Source organism: Ixodes scapularis, unplaced genomic scaffold (assembly GCF_016920785.2).
Source record: "Ixodes scapularis isolate PalLabHiFi unplaced genomic scaffold, ASM1692078v2 PGA_scaffold1__304_contigs__length_218370807, whole genome shotgun sequence".
Lineage (NCBI taxonomy): Eukaryota > Metazoa > Arthropoda > Arachnida > Ixodida > Ixodidae > Ixodes > Ixodes scapularis.
The window spans coordinates 3,307,052-3,329,400 of record NW_024609846.1 but is presented as its reverse complement, the minus strand read 5'-3'; the positions used below and the strand labels follow the sequence as shown (position 1 = coordinate 3,329,400).

The following is a 22,349-nucleotide window of genomic DNA, read 5'->3' as shown; positions in this document are numbered from 1 at the left end:
ACTCAACGTGGTTTTAGGCAACACACCCTACCCCCAACATCCGCAGTTACCTATTCAAATTCCTTGGTTTGCGGCCAAGTTAATATTTTTCCGACTCGCGTGCAGAAAGCAACCCATCAAAATCGAGTCATAAAAAAGATATATATATATATATGTGTGTGTGTGCGTGTGCGTGTGTGTGTGTGTGTGTGTGTGTGTGTGTGTGTGTGTGTGTGTGTGTGTGTGTGTGTGTGTGCCTGCCTGCGTGCGTGCGTGCGTGTGTGTGATATATGAATCTGTGTTGCGAAAGCCGAACGGCGGCGCTCGGAGTTCGAACGCGTTCGAACAGTGAGTAGGGGCAAAGCAAGCTACCCCTATTCACTGGCCATTCCAACCGGAGCTCGGTATTTTGACGTCCCCGGGCGCTCTCGTCTCCTCCTCTCCCTCCATTTCTACCCGTAGAAAGACATGATTAGCGATCGTCCTCGCCGAACTCCCTCCTTAGACTGCAGCGATTGGTTCCCCCAAGTGCTTTGCGGGAAAGCAGACGCTCCAGATTTCTTAGAGCTTGGTACATCCCCCGTCGCTGTCGACAGCGGAGGCAGAAGCTGAACTCGTAGCAGACGTGAAAGCCGGTTCGCGGTATACAGGTCTTTGTTGGCAGCTTCGAGGATGAAAGGGGACTTGAACTCTTTTGGAGTTCGGTCGTGAATCGACGGTCGCCGTAAATAACGGTTCACCGCCGCGCGAAGCCACTCGTGTGGGCCCAGAATAGAAAGGAGCGCGCGAGGACGGTTTATTTTGAACGCTGTTTTCGATGCACAACAAACGGGTCACTTGGCGGACGAGAGGCTCGCGGGGGCGCGTCGGGAAAAGCGCCACGGTAACCTTCGACTTTGGTTATGGTTCTACGACCGAGCTCCAGCTCCGACGAGGGAGACAGACGACGCATCGTGGTAGCAGGAACTTCGGTGGAGCCCCAAACTATCGCGCGCGTGTGGTTGCCTGAGCAACTGCCACCAGGTGTCATTGCATACGACAAAACACTTTTGTTGTTGTTGTTTCCGTGGGAGGGTTGGGAGGCGTGTAGGTAATCCGCTGTCGATCCGTTTCGTCACAAACCCTATATAGGCCGCTATCTTCACCTCATCGTCATCATATGTAGCAAAAATACTGAATGCTCCAGGGAACAAGGTGTCAACCAGTCGATCTGGCTCGTCTTTCCATCCCACCTAATCTAGTTTTAAACTTTTACTTTCCACGCCGTCGGTCATTCCGCCATTATGCGGTACGTTCAAACTAGTTAAAATTTGTCAACAATGAGCACATGATTTTTGAAGGGGGCACGATGGTGCGGGGAGGACACGATGCAGTGCAAACTCGCTGTGGCCACGTGGTTGGAAGCGCACCACCGTCCTAGACAGCGGTAACTGAACTCCGCATCGAACGCCACAGCAAACTCTGCACCACTTATCGCTGACGTCGGCGACGTGCGCTGATGCGAATTCTTGTAACACGAACGAGCGTGCGGTCCGATGTCGCTCTTCGCGTCGTTAAACTGGTCCTAAGAAAAAAGAAGTATTTACATCAGTGATGATTGGACGATGAGCATGTCTTCTCAAACCGACGCACAAACGGAACACCGAGATGATCTGACGCGAAGCGTAATTCCTCAACAAAATTTGAATATCAAAGTTGACGTGGAATTGGCCGACGGCAGCACGCGGTCGGCCTGTTCCGCACCGCGTCGCCCACAGCCCGATTGTTCTGGGCTCGTTTCCCGGAACCGCGCGAAATGTTGACTCGTCTTCCCATCTGCGGCCCCGTCGCGCCCCGGACTCAACCCGGGGTGCGAGCCAAGCGTGGGAGCACGCGGTGACCCCCTTCCGTCTGAGCAGCTCCCAAAACGGGTCCCAGCGCACTTTCCTTCATGGGCCTCTCTATGCCGCAAACCTGGCTCCAGCTTTTTCTGTTTTTCCTTTCTTTATTTGTTCATTTTTCCGGCGTTTGTCTATCCTTTCCCGTGCCACGGGTGTAAATGGCAGCAGCATGCTCCACCTAGCCTAACATTTCGTCATCCCTCCTTTTTTTAAAAAAAAGTTCGTATAAAGTTTGTTCTAACACAAGCCCCCCCCCCCCCCCCCCCTTTCTTTTTAAAGTGTTTCAATTGCTTTTTTTTTTATCTGTATTTTTACCCCTCCCTAGAGCAGCAATGTTGCTAGACCCTTGACGCGAGTTTCGGTTGTTGCCGCGGTTTCACGGCCAGGTGCGCGTCATTGTAGCTTCCCCGTGGAGCGTGTGCTGCACCATTCCAGCTTGCCGCACTCGCGGGACACGTTCAACTACAAAGATATAGATGCACATATAGGTTCTAAATATATCGGTCAGTGACCTTATCTTTTTTCTTTCTTTCTCAAATTCTGCGTGCTACTGTTCTTTTGTCTTTTATTTTTTAACTCCACTTTCAGATAAGGTACTTGAAAGATAAAATTTAAAAAAAGAAATTACTATAGTCCCGACGGGTTTGTTCGATTTGTTGCGAAGTGCTGAGAAGGGCTAAAGTGTTTGCTCTGTGCTCTTGGAGAGTGAACGGACGACCTTCGGGGAAAGCGAAAAAGAAAAAGCGCCGCTTTCTCAATGTCAAGGGCAGGACTAGAAGTTAGTGTCCGAGGAACATGGGGACGTCTCGAAGTTTCCGCCGTCCTTGAACTTTTCGCATGAACACAATTGTTTATTCGTGAGGTCGAGACAATTGAACCTGTACAAAACGTTGAATCAAACGGATTTACTTAACAAACCTGGCGGGTTACGCTTGTCCTTGAACGTCTGGAAAGACCTAAAATGTGGGCTTTCTGGTTTGGAGGCCTTAGAAATCCACCAATTTCGGTTAGCCACTGAGAAATCTCCAAGTTCACTAGTGAAAATCGAATGCTATTTTAAGCTTGAAAACTTCAGTCGAGCCCATTGAAATTGACAATTTTCTTTATTGCGCGTTCTATCTCTGCACGCGAATTCGGACGTATTCATATCCCGAAGTCATTCTGAAATGGATGGTGTACGCCGGCCGCCATAACTGAGTCAATCCAAGGCTGTTGAGAGCGTGCCGACCGCGTCATATTTCAAGCTAGGGGGGGATTTAAGGGATGAGCAGAAATAAAGAAAAACAACCCCATGGCCCCCCCCCCCCCCCCCCCCCTTTCTTTTTCCCCCGCTCTCCCCTGGAGCCCTGAAGAGCGATTATTTTTATTAAAACAAATAAGTACATACTACACTAGTCGTTTTAGGGACAAACACCTCGTTCTTGGTTAAATGACAGTTATATTCGTCCGCGACGTTACATCAATTATTTGTAAGCCCTCCCACCGCCCTCGGGTCCCATTCCCCCCAAGCCTGACCCATCCGCCCCTGTTTCGCATCACCCTGACTGTTATTCCCTCTTAATTAGCAGTCACTGCGAACCACGACCTCAAATGTTTCGTACTGAGTTCAGAGTAAATACTTCTTCCGTTCATTGTCGCGCAATAAGCTATCCTGTATCTTTCGGTGGCCTGAAACCTCTCGCACTTCTTCATTGAAAGGATCTCTGGGAGCGCTGTTGCGTGGGCCTTGATCCTTTCCACGCGGCGTTTTCCTCTTCTCTCGGCGGCCTGGCTGGTCGGGGCAACGCTTGCTTCTCTGCGGTCGTTCCGAGGAAGGGCCCGGCCCCGACGGCGCCGAATCCGCGATGGGTGCGAGGCGGTCGATGGAGCCAGTCGCCCAGACGGTCCCCGCAGGGTTCCGGCCCGGGACTTGGACTCTGAGCTGCCGCTTCTCTCCCGCTGTCTCTTCCGGGTGTAGGCATTTGTTGCCCAACCGCCCCTTCCCGCTTTTAGCTTCGGGAAAAAAACAAGTGGCAACTACAACTGCGTGCATTTAATCCCTTTTTTTTTTTTTTTATTATTATTTTACATTTAAAACGACAGGTAGCGCCAGTTTTTTTGTTTTTTTTTTTTTACTTTTAGGGGACTGGGTTAAGTAGAACACAGTAAAAAAGTAACAAAGGACAGCACAACATATAGTAAGAAAAATTATACGCAACACTCAAAGCATAAAAAAAAAAATGTTAGTACCGGCAGTTTGAAAATGAGAATTTCGGCGATGGCTCAGGGAAGGTGATCCAGCATTGATGAAGTATTGGGGATTAAAGACTCATAAAACTGATTTGTGTGACTGGGCGGGATGCCAACTTCAGGACGGTGATTGATGCGTGCTGAATGGGCAAGAAGGTGTGCCGATAGCGCCGACGTCGCGCTCACGAGGACCGCCAAAGCTGCCGCAGCCGCGCGGTCCTGGCAGCCGCCATTTTCTACCAGCGTTCGTCTTGGGTTTAGCCAACTTCTCGCGCATCACGAATCCTGCTTGGAGGAGAGAAAATATCATTTGCGTGCGCGCGTAATTTCCAAAAATAGCGTACGGAAAAATAGCGCACGTAAAGCGCAAATCGCAGTTAGCGTTCGGTGCATGCGCGGTGGCGACGACGCTATTTTTGCGTATACACAAAGCCTTCGCGCACGCAATTGTAAAACTCCCTAATATGTCTTACGAAATAAACCGGAAACGACCAACAGGTCAGTGAGAGGTGCGTTGTAATCATTCGACGCGATCTGTCGCCACCGGTCAATTCGAATCCGTATAAACGCAGTGGCTAAATTGGAGTTAATGCGCTAACTCAATTCGATGCGCGACGGTTGCATCCATGTAAACGCAACCTATGCAATGTCAGCGTGCGACTTTACAAACCGTTTCCCATACATCGTTTGACTAGTGCTTATGCAACGAGAACTTTCTACGGAGCTGCAATCTCGCACCTGGTGCCTTCGATATTGCTGCACACTGCAACTGGTAGGATGTGGTGTGAGCATCATACATCCGCCGCCATTTCCGTGTTCGCCCGTCGGGCGCGTACGCAAGCCTATCACGTGAGGCGAGATCTGTAGAAATTATTTCCCTCGAGAAAGTGGGAAAACATTCCGACAGCCCGGTTTCAGAATTTCGAGAACACAGCGCAAGAAATAGCCCGAACGCATCGCTTTCCTCGTCTATCAGCACGTCCGCTTTAAGGAGTACTCCGAGTTAAGACGATTTCGCGGTATATTTATGAGAGCTCCCGGAGGATACTCTACGAAGTAAATATGCAAAAACCGCCTCGAATCGAACAGCACATATTGGCATCCCAGCTTGAACAGTGCAAAGAGAGGTGTCACGTCGACAGCTTTTCCTTGCCCCGTGATGAATGGCGCAGCGCTACTTGGTTCGAACCACTTTTCGCAGATCCCTATAGAACTTCTCTCTCAAGTAATCTGAAACTGCAAGATGGCGGAAACGACCGTTCATCGCACGTAACGATCAAACAGCTGGATCAAAAAACCATCCAACGTAGCATTCCATAAACTTCCGAATATGACCGTGAAGATGGAGCAAACAACGCGAGCAACGACCCGTATGATGGATGCCATGCAGAATGAGTTACACTAATGACAAAAACCAATACGCCGTTGAAATCGGAACGGCAGCAGCTTTTCTGGTTCCATTTGAAATTCAAATCCATGTTGTTTTTTTTTTCTTGTTCTGGGTCAGAACCGAGTTTGCTAACGTGCGACGTGCTCCCCCCCGGGCGGAACTTTGGGGATGGGCGCGGTGGGCGGCGGGAACCGAGCAAGCGCCGTTACCGCCCGTGGGACGAGTAATCTCCAAGTGTTGAAACTCTGTGCGTCACCTCAGAGGCCTCGAGCATCGAAGAACGCAAACCGGAGCTTACCTGACAAGGCTATCAAGGTCCATTTAATCGTAGCCGCTAAGTCACTGCGCAAAATTCACAAAAAAAAAAAAAAAATTGCGTTGGATTGATTGCGTTTACGCGTGGGAAACCGTTCCGTTTTATGAGGATTGCGATTATTCTCCTATATGCTGCAGTGACATGATGTTACGCTATACCGTGGGATCTAGACTGGCCAAACACAAAGTTGGAGCTGTGAACCTCGGCGACAAACATCGTCGTGAGTATCCATGTCGGCGTGCTCCGTAAACTTCGGCCCCAACTTTGTGCTTGACCAGTCTAGAGCCTGAGTACTATACTGTCGCAAAAGAAAGTTTGCAGAAGTATCTGAACGCGCCCTCACGACAACGATGTAGATACACTTGGTGGCTTGTTTCTGTGTTGCGTTGCTGCCAAGGTAAAGAATAAAAATCACGACTTAAATCATGATTTAAAGCAGACCGGTTTTACTATGACGATTTAAATCAAACATATGCCCACAAAATAATATTAATAAATGTTTTATTTACCGTTTGTTCATCATTTAATGTTCTCAATGTGCATTTGTTTTGTATTTAAATCGAAAAATCATTGAGCAAGGAAGATTTGTACCAGGCTAAACCTGAGCATAAAACAGTGTTTTTTTGTTTTTTTTTCGCAAATCGGAACGTTCAGCTTTCTTTCTACCATGCACCTGCCGTCAGTTGCGTAACGTCCTCTTGTGATTGCAAGAAAATCAAATCGAACTACTGCACATTACGGTCCACGTTTTTCTCAAGACGCCATTTCTTTTGTATCGCCACCTGCCGAGCCAGGTCCACAAGCCCTTGAGGCTTTCACCGGCTCGCTATTGTACTTTCGAAAATGTATTTTTTTCAAATAAAACTATGTTCTATGTTCTATTTTACTCATATGTTGTTGCATCTGGGGACCCACCAACACCGCCTAAACGAGAAGGCCGTAGTGCTGGCATTTCTGCGTGACCAGCGAAGGCCAACGATGGACACAGATTGGAAACGAGTGCTGAGTCAGCGCTCGGCTAGGAGTCAAGTTCGAGCCGAACGTTGGCGCAAACGTCGTTTCCAATCTGTGCCCAGCGTTGGCCTTCGCTGATGACGACATCTCTATCAGTACTACGGTTTGGAGGTGTTGGACCGACTGACAACACCCCCCCCCCCCCCCGCCCCTTTCCCTCTCCCTTTTCCCCGTGTTGTCTCGAGCGTTTTACCACGGACATTATCCTCATATCCGAGTCTTTAATAGAATTGTCATAGTTAAATTTACGCTTGACCTTTTCTCAAATTTAGCGGGCGTTTAACGCACAACACTGCTGTCGCACGTTACAAAACCGCGCCATGTAAGAAACCCTCTGACGTCATCTCCCCCTTTCGACAGGAAAATAGAGCAGGTGGTACTAGGTGACGTCCCCTCCCTTATCTAGAGCAGGTGTTGTCATACCGGTTGGAGAGATTGTCCGCCATCCCCTGCATTGACCAGGCACGCGTCAAGGGGACATATATATTTTATTATCATGGTGTTTCCTAAGCTAATGCCGTCCGAATAGACCGGTCTCACTGATACGCCTGTCAGACGGGCACGTTAAATGACATTTAAGCAAAATGACATAACAGCTCGGCCAATCCGCGTGTTTCATACGCCACGCTGCGTGTGCACGCGCCACGTGCAGAACCAGGATCACGAGCTGATTCGCCGAGCGGTGAATGACATTTGAACAAAATGACATTTACTTTCCCGTCTGACAGGGGTATAAGAGTTCGACGCGCGCGTGACGTCGCCGTAACTGTAGTTCATAGGAGGCAGGCGCCAGTGCACGAGACAGCTCGTGCCCCCTCGTGCTCTGCTCGCACAGACCATCAGCGGGGTTGTCGCGCGAGCACAAAGACTACAGATCCCACGATGCGTAGTGGCTGTGAGATCGGTCTAATTACCCTAAAATGAAGAGCCGAATGTACCCAGGAGCCTTAGCTTAGACCCGTTGCTCTGGGGCAGGGGGCGCGAGCGCATTCGCAAGACGCGACCATGTTATGATGGCTGTACCATCCAGGTGGCTCTGTAACGTTCGATCTTGCACGTGCCGCGTTTGAGTACAAACATATGTCAGCATCTCTAGATGCGCAATAACAAAACGTCTAAGAAAAAATAAAATAAAAAAAAAATGATGCAGCTCGCGGCCGCAGCCTCCCATTAAACATTCCTTTCAGCTTTAATATTTGCATTGCTTTCTTTCATGCTTCCGCGAGCACGTACGTGTCACTTTACGTGATAGCGAAGCCAAAGCTACTTGCAAAAGCACGTTTCACCGAACGATGCTCGCACTGCACGAGAGCACGTGCTTGGCAGGGACATTGAAAACTCGGAGCTCGCTCTTGTAGCCTCTGCTACGCTGGCACTTAGAATAGAACGGAGTAAAAAAAAATTGTAGTGGGGAAGCGTAATGACGCAAACGCGAGCCAAATATTCTATTTTGCTCGCCCTGAGCGCTGCTCAGAACTTGAGAACAACGGGCCTATACGAAAGGCCGGGTGAGAACGGCAAGTAGGACCTTCAGCTGTCCCGTCCACCAGCGCAAGCTTCGTACACCTTCGGCAACGCTTCGGCGTATCGCGAGCCTCGAGCGTGCACGTGCAGTCAAAGCACAGTGGAAGGCGTGGAGCGCGTGCTGCAGTTGGAAAAAAGACGCGCCCTGCCGTCCCTCTGAGTGACTCAATCACTCAATTTCTAAGTGAGAGTTAACAATAAAGGAAATAGACTGCTTCTCTCGACCTGCACCACCTGACGGTATAACAGGTTTAATCCAATTTAACATAAAAAAAAACGAAGGTTGGCCAAAAGCTTCTTTAGTTCTTAAAGACATTTAATTAGGAAAACAGGGAGGCAGCTCAACCTTGGCATTGTAACGAACTTGGAAAAATTACGCGGGCATTTATGATTATTTGTGTTTCGTTTTTTCCTCCTTTTTCCGCCTTTAATTGTTGTTCCGTTTGGTCTTGCCTCTTGTCTTCGGTGTTCTTGACGACGAGGAAGTTGTCTTGTTCTTGTTTAGAATTGTTGTACTTTTGGAAACAATTTAAAAATCTTATTCTCTTTTAATGATTTATTTAATTAATTATGTATATCTGCGTTTCTTTGTATTATCATGTATGTTTTCATTTTATTCATTATTTGTCTTTCTCCTTATTTTTATGTTTGCTCTTTTTTTTTTTCTTCTTCTTTTTTTTTTGGGGGGGGGAGGCAGAGATTATTTTATTTCTTCCTCTCAGTGACTGTAGTAAAAATGTGTCTATGGGTAATTCCCGTTTTTTGAATAGCACCATATATCCGCCTGTATACTGACGAAGCCTGGCAGACCGCCACGAGAAGCGGCCGCCGAAATGGAGAAAATGGAGCGGCAGACAGCGGATGACAGGAGAGCCACGTGACTGGCGCCGCGCTGCGGCGAGACGCCGAAACGCAGCATCTCTCCGCTGCCGCGAGACGCTGCGGCGAGACGCGAGGACCCGAAAGTGTGTTTCGGGTCCTCGCCGCTGCAAAGGCTGTGCGCTGACGTCTAGGTTCCCCCAGGGTTCCCCTAGGTTCCCCGAGAAATGGCTCTTTGATGCTCTCTACTACCAGATCCTCGCGCTCCAAATCTGCGACCGGGCACTCTATGGCTCCGTCGTCGAACTGCCAGCCTTTGTGAGTATAGAGGAGGGGCAGCACCTATTCCGCTTGATGTGTGGCACTTTTGATGAACCAAACAGAAAATAATGGCGTCAAAAAAGTAAAAAAAAAAATTAAAAGAAATAGAGATCTGTTTGTGCTTCGTGAAACAGCACCCTGGGCGCACCAAGCGCTACGATCGAGCAACAAAGAATTCCGAACACGCAAGATCCGTCCGTTTGAAATTGTTCTACGAGTTGCTCAAATTGATTAAATGTAAAGACAGCGAGAGGTTGTTGTTGTAATGACAAATCGTGAAAATGGGAAAAGCCCGTGCGTAAATATTATCCACCCATAACGGGGGAAAGACTCGCACGGGCTGGGGAGAGAGGAGGGAAAGAAGAGGGAGGAGAAAGGGAAGGTTGATTTTGATAGTGGCCCACTCTGCCTTCAAGTGGCGTTTCGTGTCTCCGCTGTGGAGCGGACGTTGAACCAGTCCAGTAAGACTGCTAGCCCAGGGGGTCTTGTAACGACCGGCGCACGCAGTGCTGATAACAGAGCTGCTCCGGCGGTACAAAGCGCTTCGGTAATCCGCAACGCGAGCTTTTGCGACAGTCGTTGCCGAGTGTCGATAGATACTATGCGCTCGGTGCTCGCAACAGGAACGCAGGCTCACTTGCGCGTCGCGAAACAGACCGCAGGCAGGTCCCGTCCCCCGATCCATTTTTATCTCCTTCGTGTAAGCACGGCGACCATCCACTGCCGTCCCTCGCTCAATGGGATTCCCCGCCCGATAAAGAGAACGGCGGCTGCGATCGCAGACACAGCGCAAACAACTCGCTCGTTCGCGTGCATGCGAACGCGCTTTAAAGCAGGTGGGAAAACCCCGATTGCGCGGGTCGCGACTCGGACCCTGGACTGGAGAGCTGCCTGTTTTCCCCCGGCGACGGAAAGGAGGGGGAGGGAAGGACCTTGAGTCCCGAGTTCTGAGAGGAGGTCGCGACGTAGAGCTGACGGAGGCGGCCTTTTAAAGTATCGCCTCTCCCGTAGGCGCGGCGGCGGCGCGACGGGCGACTGTGTAGTTGCCAACGGTAGACCGCGGTCGCACGCGTTGGCCCACGGCGCTCGCCGCAGTCGCAGCCTGCATCTCGGTCTGTGTCGCTGGCATGTGCCGCGTCGCGCGTCGCCTGTCCCACGAGCTGCCGCGCATCATCTTCCAGTCGGAGGATCCGCCTTCCGCGTCGGCGTGTCGTTGCTCGTCGCTCTGCTTGCGCCCTGCTGCAGCGACCGCGAACACCCGGTGCGTCGTCCTGCTCTCCGGAAACAAGCTGGAAAGTTCACTCGCCTTTCGGCGCAGTCTGCGGACGTGCAACAGGCGTTGATCGGCCGGACACTGAACTTTGAGTGTTAGCGAAGGCCGGACGCTGTTCCCCTTTGTTTTGTGTTAGCTTTTGTTGGATTTGTTCATTTCACGGAAAAAGGAAAACAGAAAGGCAACTGTTTCTTTTATTCTTCGAAATAGTCGGTCGACTTTTGTTGGGAAGTGCGGCGTGAAGAATCCCTGCGCCTCTTCCGAGTGTCGGTGCGGCTTCTTGGACGTGCCCCCGTCGCCCCCGGCGACGCGAGTGGCCGCTGAGTTTGCGTCATTCGGCCTTGGTTGATTGTTCCGCGATAAGGCGGCCCATCGACGCGGGCTTTCTGGGCTCGCCACCGGCCGACGACAGTCATGGTCTTCGTGTTCGGCTCGGACCGCCGTCTCCACGCCAAGTGGTCGGTGAGTTGGAGGGTTCTGACAAACGGGTTTCGCGCACCTTCTCGGCCTGCGAAACGTTGATGCGTGCTCGGGCTCCGCGTGACTTGGTGCACCTTCTTCGTACCGCGTTGCACTTCAGGTGCGAGCGCAGCGGAAGCTACAAAAGCGAGCTACGGGCTTTCTGCGTCCCTGCCAAGCAGGAGCGATCGTGCAATGCAGCCATCGTTCGGGGGCAACATGTTCGGTCTCGTTGTTTCGGCTTAGCTCGCACCCCAACGTGACGGGAACATATTGCGGCATGGAATGCCTCTTTGCTGCACGTGCGAGAACGTGCACCGGAGTTATTTACCTCGTGCTCGAGATAAGTAACGGCGCGTGGCCTTATCTCGTGCTCGCTAGTAAATCTTGGGCAGTGTTCCAAAATTTACTCCATCTCACTCTCAGGTAAATGTTCTGTACCTTGGCGTTCGAAAACCTACCCGCGTCCAGGGTTGCTCTATCGGTGTTGTCACGTGACATGATCCGCCTAAGGCACCTCGGATTCATCCGAGTAAGATTTGGAACACAGCCTTAATGTTCCACTTGATAGCGAGTTGGCAGGAAAGACAAATACTAAAACGCTGAAAAGAATCGTTCGCGTCCTTGCTTGCTTTCGCAAGCGTGTCCAGTTTTCGCGTACCAACAACGGTGTCTTGAATCCGTACATAGTCGTTTTTTATTAGAATGAACTTTATACTAATCTTCCTTCCACACCCATCGACGTCGATGTTTGACCGACCTGCGCGAGAAGCCGAAAACAGCAGGACGTCTATTTCGCTATTCGGACTTGCAGCGCAGCGCCTCGACCGCACAAGGGCTTCCATCGGGCAAAGTGAAGTTCGCAGGATGTTACGAACGCGTGCACGAAACGGATCCGTATCATTTCGTGGAAACGCGTTCCATGGACGCACGTTTCATGGAGCCACGTTTCGTGGAAACACGTTTCATGGACTAACGTTTTATGGAGACACGTTTCGTCAACATTGTGGCGTTTCGTGGAAATTCGTTTCGTTGACATACTCTCCTAAAACGTTTCGTCGAAAAAGTTTTTTTTTAATATTAATATTAAATTTGAATGCCGCTAAAGGTTAGCTTTTGAATTACTAAGGCGTGTTTACGTAAGCGGTGTTTAAAATGTGGTTGCCATCAGTGTTGCTCAAAAGTTCGGTTTATTATTTTTTTTTTTTTTTAAGGTCTATAGCGTCGTTTTATGGAAACAAAAGCTATAGCATCCCCACTACCCGAAAAATCAGCTCCTCAAATATGATGGTGATTCAAAAATTATAGTCCGGTCTTCTGTTGACCGCACTGGCTTATCAGTGCTTTCCGTACCACTGTGCAGGTTTGAACGTGTTACATCCGTTCAGTTGTGACTGCGGTGCGAGAAAGAACGGCTACCCCTCTTGTGATTTGCACGAAAAAAACAAATGAAAAAAAGAACGTACAATGATTCATTTTTTTTTTCTTCTCTTTTTTTTTTTGTGTTTTTGAGAGTGTATTGGTGCCGATATCTATGGAATAGTTTGCGCACTCTATGGGAAAAGTGTCTTGTCCCAAGAGGGTGCTTGAATGGATACAAAAGTTCAAGAAAGCACAGACAATTAGTGTCAGCCATAAAGAGGGGCCCGACGCCCGTCCATATCCATGACTGATGACAAGATTGAGCGTGCACGTTAACTGACTCTATGGGATAGATGAGTGACGGCGGATGATGTTGCAAACCATTTGCAAAGCAGAAAAGGCTCTGCCTACATGTTGATCCTCGACAGGGCTCGGATTTTAAATGTTTTGACTAATATAAATCCTACAGTGCGTATAGTTGAAATGCCATCGTATTTAGAGGGGTGACTCCCTCATCTCTTCATCACTCCTCTGTAACATCTGCCTTCCTATAAAGAAGAATGATGAAGATCACCTCACAGAGAATTCTCCTGTATTTCCTTCTACCTCGACAGTAAAACTACTGCTAGTACTACTTTGATTTTTCTTTATTTTATTTACCGGTGCAGGAAAGAAAGCACAAGCCCGCGAACGGTAAAGAGGAGAGTTAAGCACGAGCTAAAATTTCATGAGCGGTCTAAAGCGCAGTTCACAATCCTCAAAACCGGCAAAAAAAAAAAAAGAAATCATGATTTGATGGATTGTTTCGCAAGAACGAATGACGTGTATAAAAGCCCCTGGATAAAGGAAGCTGTGCCTGTCGCGAGGTGACACAACGCAACTGGGTTTTATGGAAGCGGGGCAGAGGAGTGACACTTGTCGACCAAATGTGGGGATCACGCACTTGGGCAACCACCAGCTGTTCCCCTAAATCAAAGTCGGTGTCTCTCTCGACACCGTGGCTGCGGCGACACCGCGCGCATCTCGGTTCCTAGAAATATTTTACGTCTATTTTACCCGTTACGCGTGTCCTCTAACCAGTTGCGTTTGGGCACATGTCATTTAGTGATACTGTCAGGGATCGGCGCTGGGTGAGAGTTACATTAAAATCAGTTGACTGTCTCTCGCACGTATACGTCAAGAAGTACGAGAAGCCCTTATTTAAATCGTGTCGAAAACGAACGAAGATGTAAAAATGTCTGGTCAAGGGCACTATACATCTTATTTATTGTTACTGCATCGTCTGGCCCGTTTGGCACTCCATCCGTATATTTTGTGACAAATCGATTCTAGGTTGCGAAACAAATCATCGTTGTAACGGGCGGAACCCCTTTTCGGAACTTGTTTGAATTCGGGATGCCGAGCCAAACCTGCAGATGGCTTATCCTGAGTACAAAGAGGAATGATTGCTAACCCCGCGCTCTTAGCGCCGTGCCAACAGTTACATGCAGTAAAAATATGGAAGAAAAGAAATTTGCGAAGTATGGGGAAACAAATCAACTCGTCTTTTAATGCGTTTTTTTTTTTTTAATGACGATGTTTTTATTTTATTAGGAACGTCTGAAAAGGCGAAGCCCGGTCGAGGTCGCCCGGAGTACAAGCGGGAGGAGGCTTCGAAAGGGCCCCTCGCGCGTGCCAAATCCCCGGGATGATGTCAGGCGTTGCGAGAGTCCTTCACCGTGACATGCGGCGCCAAACCACTCCGCGCCAGTTCTTTGTTGCCCCCGGATGCGTACAAAATATTGCCGCATGCAACCCGGGCCCTTGGGCCCTGACGACACGAGGAAGGGCTCGTGCACGGGCCTGTTGCGTCACGTGCCTCGAGCGCAGCCGGGAACCAGCTGACGACAAAAGGGAGGGATTTCGCTCCATTAGCTTAACGAACATTCGGTCCAACTGCAAGCCGTCGCGAGCGCCTGGCTTCGTCGCAGCTGGTTTTTATGCCGCTCTCTTCTGCGCCCTGGGAGTGCTTTTTGCGCAACTTACCGTACAAAAACTCGGTGCTTGGTTAAACACGATCGGACCAGACGAATTTAGAGCGTGCTGAAAATATTGCGAGAAGAAATGGAAAGTGACGAAAAGGACGTTAGACATGGGCGCATGGTCGCACGGTCGTATAAAAATGAAGCAGTAAACGCGAAATAACTGCTACAGTACAACATTCGCCCGTTTTGCTACAGTAACGAGCAGCAAAACTGTCGAACCTACATCAGGAAGTTATGACTGTAAGCACAGCGATGGGCTTCTTCCAAGAAGAGAGCCTCCCGTGGTTTCTTGCTTGCGAATGTGTTGCTCGTTCCGTCAAAACTAAACTACACGCGGTCGCGGCTAAAACATATAAGAATGCGAGGGATAAATGCGTCAGTTGCGCAATTTTGCGTAAATGCGACAACTTGGAATTAGGCTTCTTGACAAGCATGATATTATTACGTTGATACCACGGATGTCGCCACCACCACGATGCACTTAAGAAGAGCAGCGCACATCCTTTCTTTTGGGTAACGGCGACCGTGTAGATCTCTCTGACCTGAGAATCCCGCTTCCGAGCCTAACAAGGGATGCCGGGAAAGAAACAATCCGAGGAGGAAACAATATTACTCGCGGAACGCAGTTTGCGCTATGGATTGTTACGAGTATCGATAATTTCGGACCGCGTAATGGGGCAGTTCTTCGATAAATACTGCAGGTAGACACATATAGATTATCTGGGTCATCGATAACTGCGCCGGAAGCGTCCGCGAACGCGCAGTTTCCACAGCAGCTCCATCGCAGCAGTGTGGCGTCACTCCACCGCAATGACGTCATCCTACCGCAGTGACGTCACACTGCTGGGATGGCGCTGCTGTCGGAACTGCGCATGCGCGGACGTATCCGCAGAATACAAGACGCCGCGCATGCGTCCACAGTGACTCGGCAGTTTTCGCCTGAATGCGCTGGAAAGCTGCCCTTTGCAGCTTATGAAATGCGGGGCCTCCTGGATTCGTGATTTGTATTTCGGCCTTCTTATCAGCCGGGGCTGCAGTCTGATTGGCTACTGGGCGATAATAAGACGCCCGAGCCTCGCCACGCCCTCCGTATCTTATGTTGTCGGATACACCGAGTAAAAGAATATATATTAGGACAATTCGAGGGGGTAAAAACAGTTTCAGGCGCGTTCGTCGATTTTACTAAAGCCTTTGATTGTGTGCATCGTAACATTCTGCTTTGTAAACTCGATTATTATGGTGTTCGAAGGTTGCCGTTATCACGCCTAAGTTCATGCTCTAGTCACCGCATCTACAATATATTAACATTAGTGATCATTCTTCCGATTAAGAAACGTATCATTTCGGGGGTTCTACGAGGAAGTATTTTACGCCCCTACTTTTTAACCTATGTATTAACGATATTGTGGATATAGACAGTGTTGCTGAATTTGTAATTTATGCGGACGACACTCGTATATTTCTTTCCTCTTTAAACAGCGATGAACTTGTGGATGCTGTTAATTTTACTTTGTCAGAGTTGGAGGCTTGGGCAAGGGAAAATGGACAAAGTATTAACGCTGAGAAGGCAAAAACACATTTCTATGCCGAGGCCTATGATATTTGGCTCAAGTTCGATAGAGATCGTGGATCATTTTAAACGATTCGGAGTCTTCTTTTCTGAAAGTGTGTCCTGGGGCAGCCATGTAAATTATTTTAATTTTCAAATTGTCGCGCGTTGTTGTTTTACCATACCGCCACTGTCAAATTCTACCAGTTCGCGTGAAAATAATTATTTACAATGCTTCGTTTTACTTGCTTCCTGAGTTATATTGCAACCTTGTCTGGGGCACAACTGCGGCATCCAACCTAAACAAAATTTACCTTCACGCACCTTATGACTGTCACACTGAGACCAGTCTTAGTAATCTGCAAATGTTAAAAATGCGTAACCTATCTGATTATAGACTTCTAATCACCATTAAGAATGAAAACAGAAAAGGGAGTGTTCATTTAAACGAGATAGCTGCATTAGAAAAAAAAATATTACGGGTTACTTGACCCGCCATAATGAATATTTAAAGGTTCCCACGTGCAGCTCAAATTATGGGCAGCAAATGCTTCGGTATTTAATTAAATATTTGAACTGTTTTTTTTTTTTTCGTTATTCCATTTGCTAACGTATAATTTTCTGCATCTGATTTTCTTTGTTTTCATTGCTCCACCATTTCTTTTTTTTTTTTTATGGAAATAAACATTATTATTATTTATTTATTACACGTGTACCATTTTCCCGTGCGTCTACTTCCATAACGTGCATTTCTCTGGGATTAATCTGAACTGTAATCTTCGCAATTCTACGTTTTTAGCTGAAAGGTTGTGCATACTTCGCATAGCGGCTGTGTGGTTATGTGAAGTATGCATCAAAATCCTACGAGTTTACACGCTGGAAAACGGTGGCACACGCGTGAAGTTATTCGTTCGGTCCTTTTACGTATTTATGTATGTCGAAATCACTAGTCTCGGTGCGGTCTTTTTCCAAACATTAAGGTGCTACTTTAACCGTGCATACAACGTGTATAGTAGACTTTATACTCTTTTTTTCTTTTTTTGCATTTTGTTTTCCCTTAAACAAAGTACATATATGTAAACAACACATCGATCGTCACTGTCTGCATTCTTAGCACTAGGCTAGCTAGTTCGAACCCATGAGACCTACATAATGAATAGTTTATTTACATTCACACGCACATGCACTAGCTTATACGCACGAAGCTAAAAAAAAGGAAACAAATGTACACAGTGTAATTCCGCTAATATGTGAAAACAAGTCACTACAACGCAGTTCACGTACGTGTCAGATGAGGAACTACCTTTTAATCTCTCCTGCGTTAGTAACTTAGTATGCAACTTTATGCTACAGGTGAACTATTCCAGATTTTAATCCCAATATATGTTGTTCACTCTATGTGCCATGACAGTATGCGTAGTCGTCCTTGTAGTGCAATATATAAAATATTTAGTTGGACCGTTTATTGTTTGTATCCGCGTTGAGAAGCTCGCCAGCAGCACCTCTGTTTTCCTCACTATGGGTTGTGCACGTGTTATCCACGCGGTTTTAATTCTTATAGTGCATCGAAGCTTGGCATTGCACTTGCTTGCACCAGCAGAGGAAGTTGAGGTATCCTCACTCTGGGTGTTGGAAAAATTCCACTAGGCAGCGATACCCAAACTTCTCGCCGCGAATAGTCCCCAGTATGATCACAGCCTCCTTCATACTCACAAAGCCGGGCAGTTCGAAGACGGAGCCATAGAGTGCCCGGTCGCAGATTTGGAGCGCGAGGATCTGGTAGCACAGAGTATTTCTCGGGAAACCTGGACGTCAGCGCACAGCTTTTGCAGTGGCGGGGACCCGAAGCATGGTTTTCAAACTCGACGAGAAAAGAAGCGCCCCGCTGCGGCGTCTCGCCGCAGCGGGGCGCCCGTCACGTGGCTCCCCTCTCAACCGTTGTCTGCCGCGGCCGCCTCTCGTGGCGATCTGCCAGGCTTTGTCAGTATAGGGGGTATTCACTGGACGCCATATTTGAGGGCGATGTTTAGGGCGGATGCTCAGAACGAGCTTACATTAATTAATAGCCTGCTAAGATCGGCAATCTAGATGGTGCGGAATGCACGTGTCGAAAGAATTGTGGAAGCTCGCCGTCAGCACGTGCTCAGCAGCCACGGACACAGATATGGCCGCCAGTGAATACTCCCTATAGGGGAAAAGATCGTATGAGGAACGGCAGCACGCGCTCGTTGCACCACGTCGCACTTCTGGCGTGCTCACGAGACCCCGAAGTCTGACGGAAGGTAAAAAAGCTCGCGCTGGAGGCGGGGCGTTTAGCGCATTCTGAACTTGTATTTGAATGTGGCTGGGTTTACATGGATGCGATGGTAGAACGTCCAATAGAACAGAGAGCAATCACACGGAGCCTGTCTCTCTACTTTTTCCTCTTCTGCACATCTACTACCAATCAAAAGACTCAAATCTCGATTCGATACGCTCCAGACCACGGTGCTCCAGACGCAGCCGATGCTATGCGCGAGGAAGTGGCCTCGAACAGTGCATTGTACTGCACGAGCGCGCGTGCTTGGCAGGGACGCTGAAAGCCCGGAGCTCTCTCTTGTAGATTCTGCTAAGCTCACGCTTAAAGTGAAAAGGAGTAAGTACTATGCGTTGCTTGTACTTGATGCCATCGCGCTTGTTCTTGCCAATAAAAAAAAACTAGGTGCGAAATGTACGCTACGAAAGTTATGGGCAGCGAAGCCACCACAATGGCCGTATAGATGTGACGACAGTGCAAGTCTTTTTTTCACAACACCGGCAACGATCGTTCTCTCGAAGCGGCTATAGCTGCGCTCGTGCTCGCTCAACGATGCTCGGATGATTCCTAAAGGCTAGAAGCACGGTGGAAGGCGCCACCACTCGGGGCGGGGCAAAGCGGAGGCTCGCGACGAACAAGCGCGGCGGCGGAACGGGTTCCCACGCCCGCGAGTCACGACACCGCGTGCTCCAGATTCCAGGGCCCTCGTCGTCGCCGGCAGTCGCCCCCCTCCTCGCAAGGACGCCGGGCGTCCGGCCCGAACAGGCGGGCGCGCCGCCCTGACTCACGCCGCCTTCCGGAAAGGCTGGTGCGGTCTCGCCCGCGTTTGTCCTCCGGGCATCGCATTCCTTCCGACGCTGATCCGATGAAGCTCTTCGATCGGTCAATCGCTGGTTCGCGTGAGCCCAACGAATCGGACGTATTTGGAGGCCTGACGAACGCGGACTCGCCCGCCGATCTCCGCGGTGCGGGTCTTGGAGAAGCGAACTCTGATGAGTGAATCAACGCATGGACGATTTCAGCGTTTCCAAATCCGCAGCTCACGCGATCGTTGATGGGATAATAGCGGCTGCAAACGTCTTGCTGGAAAGGTGCATAGTCCTGAGGGAAGCTATCCTGTATCACTCTATACAAGAAGAAAGATAAATGTCTAGCACCAAGGGCGACCTCGCCGACGTTAGGCCTCAAACGTAACTTCACGCGAGTATTGGCTGTGCACCGTGTACGGCAAAGAAAAAGAAAACAGATTTGATCACGTGAATATGCTACACCACAAGGCCGAAATGAATCTGTCCGTCTTGCGGTCACGCGTTTTATTTGCAAGCGGGCAACCAGCCGTTTCGTCTTAACAAAAGAACTGGGACGTCTTGCTATATTGAAAAACGAAGTATCCGCAAAAAAGTGGTTATTAGCGCTAGCGTTTGATACTTAGGCAGCAGACTGCTCAATCTGCTGTTTGTGTAACGGTTTGTTACACCGTTACACCGCCTAAAGCCTTCTTCCCCGAGCCGTGCACCATGCATCATAAACACGCCGACCGGAGCGCCACGCCTTCGCGCTGTCGTCGTCGTCACTGGCCGCTCCATGGGTGACGCAACTGACGGCCGTAGTGTGGCTGAAACCAAACGTAACTCCCGAGGCAGCGGGAGACCGTTCCGCACGATCGGGTATGCCGAGAATGCCGGCCTTAGAAGGTCGTTCTTTGTGCTTGTTTTTCTCGCGCGCGCCGAGGGAGGAGAACACACGCGAGGTTCAAGGTAGTTTCTCCTAGTGAAGAAAGCTGCGTCCGAAATTAAAGAATGCGCGACGGCAGTCGCGGCGATCGGTAGCGCGCTGGCAATAGGGATTTCTAGCAAACCGTTACCGTGTTCCGCGTACCGCACTACAGGGGCCTTTGAAGCATGATTTTAAAGGCCGCGCCCCGCGGTCACGGTTTCACTCCGGGCACGCGCTTAAAAGTATGTTTCAGAGGCTCCGGTAGTGCGCTACACGAAACACGGTGACGGTTTGCTAGAAGTCCCTATTAGCTGGAAACCGTCATGTCTTGAGTTAAATTATAACGTGGTGCTTTAACCCGTTAGGTTTGTTTCTCCTGATCCAACAAGCATCGTACGTTCTAAAGGCCAAAGGCTATATAATTTGTTCGATAGATCTCGCACGAGTGTCAGGCTGTCGACCGCGCGTTTGCTGTGCTGAGACGACCCTCTACAATAAATATCAGAATTCTTCAATGCCTCACCATGGACTGTCTTCGCTCGATATTGGTCCAAAGTCGGAAATGTGTCTAATCGAGTAATTATTCAAAATCGACGCATTAACTTGCTCAATAGCTAAATTATCGCTTCTGTGATTCCTAAGAAGTCGCCTAACAATTTCGCCATACTGACCCATATATAGTTTACAAACTACTACGCTCGAACATACTCGCTTCCGCAACCTCAGCCACCGCTAAACCCGCTGCTTTTTCACGGAGAAAACTGCAGGCACAATTGGTCAACATTTGTATGTGGGAGTTCTTGGAAATGTTTACACATCGCTCAGAATAACGAGCACACACAGAGGCCACTCTTCTTTGTAAAAGAACGATTTGCGAGACCTGCCCTAAGCCGCTGATTTCCCTGTCGTTCCCACAAGGCTGAGTGGGATAGAAGAAGCGAACAGGAAGGAAGCGGATCGTTTTCCTTCGAAGTTCAAGAACGGCAGCCGTGGTCTTGCGGTGCCGCCTAATTGATGCGGAGGCGGCACGTCGGAGAGAGAAGGCCGCATCATTACGCCGAAACGCGACCCCACGTAACGAGGCATCGGCGAAGAAGCGACGAGCGGCCGCTTCCATGACTCGCTCGCTCCGCCGCTCTAAGCATCAATCACGCGCGACAAAAGGGCGCCGTTTGCGCCTTGTCTTCCGTTTGACTCATTTCCTGAGGCAGGAAGAAGCCGCAGCGTGAAAGCAACGCAAAGCGACCGCGCTGTTTGTGTGGCCCAAAACAATTTACCGAAAAAGAAAGAAGAAAGGGGGCGCCGTAATGAAAAGGCGGCTGGCTGAGTCACAACCCTTCCAGACCACACGCGTGTACCGACCTAGGCAGTTCGCGTCTTTGAAGGATCGCAATAAAAATAATCATAAAATCTCCCCAAGTGATTGCCGGAGATCACGAAAGGAAGTGGACGTCGAGTTTATCGCGTACGGCGGCTCCGGCGCGCTCCTCGCGTTCACCTGCATGAAAGCGAGCCGACGACGTGGGCCAACCCCCTACAGAGACAACCCGACCGTGCGGTCCCGCGCCGGAAGCACGCGCCGGACAGGAAGGGGGGTTGCGCTGGTCCGCTTCCGACGCATACCGCAGCGGGTATCCTCCGTTGCCCCTAAGCTGATAGTGCGGTGGAAGCCACGTGCTCGTTGGACCAGTCGGGCGTCTATGGCACGTAGCTCTTACCGCGCTGTCGGCTTAGGAGGCGAACGGAGACCTGCGCAGGTCAGCGCCGCTCGAGAACAAAAGCTCCCGGGTTACGAACGCTCGCCTCCGGAGGCGCCTTCCGTTCTGGGCCCATCAATTATCAAAAAGAGAAAGAGAAAGCGAACTGGGTGAGGCAAGGAAATACCACCCCGATGTCCGGGTCCGGCCGCGTGCATGCCCCCGCCTCGACCGATGCCCGCCGAGGTCTTCAGTGCCGGAGGACGCCCGCGTTCCTCTGGTCTCACACGGTGGTGGGAACGACGCTCGCTTCTGAGAATCTGGCAGGACACGACTGGACTTGAGCTGTCCGCCCGTCGGGTATGTGGGCGATGGAGACGTCTTGTGCTGGACGACGACGGTCATGTCTTCGCCGACGGTGGTGGTGCGAGTGCGGTGTGGTTCGGTAATGACCACCGCTTCGGGATGTTCGGGACCATGGAGGTCTTGCTGGGTCGACTC

General features: G+C 49.8%; 1 protein-coding gene across 5 annotated transcripts in view; it reads left to right on the top strand.

Annotated features, from left to right (window-relative positions):
- The window catches only part of LOC8035815 (NAD(+) hydrolase sarm1), a 113,288-nt gene that overhangs the window by 60,562 nt on the left and 30,377 nt on the right, over positions 1–22,349 (top strand). The window contains exon 1 of one of the 5 annotated variants that reach the window (XM_029990736.4): positions 10,511–11,207. The exons of the other annotated variants lie outside the window; for them this stretch is intronic. Within the exon in view, the coding sequence (XP_029846596.1) occupies positions 11,160–11,207 (48 nt within the window). The 5' untranslated portion in view covers positions 10,511–11,159. Of the gene's footprint in view, positions 1–10,510; positions 11,208–22,349 lie in introns of those variants that run through there. 5 annotated transcript variants of the gene reach the window in all.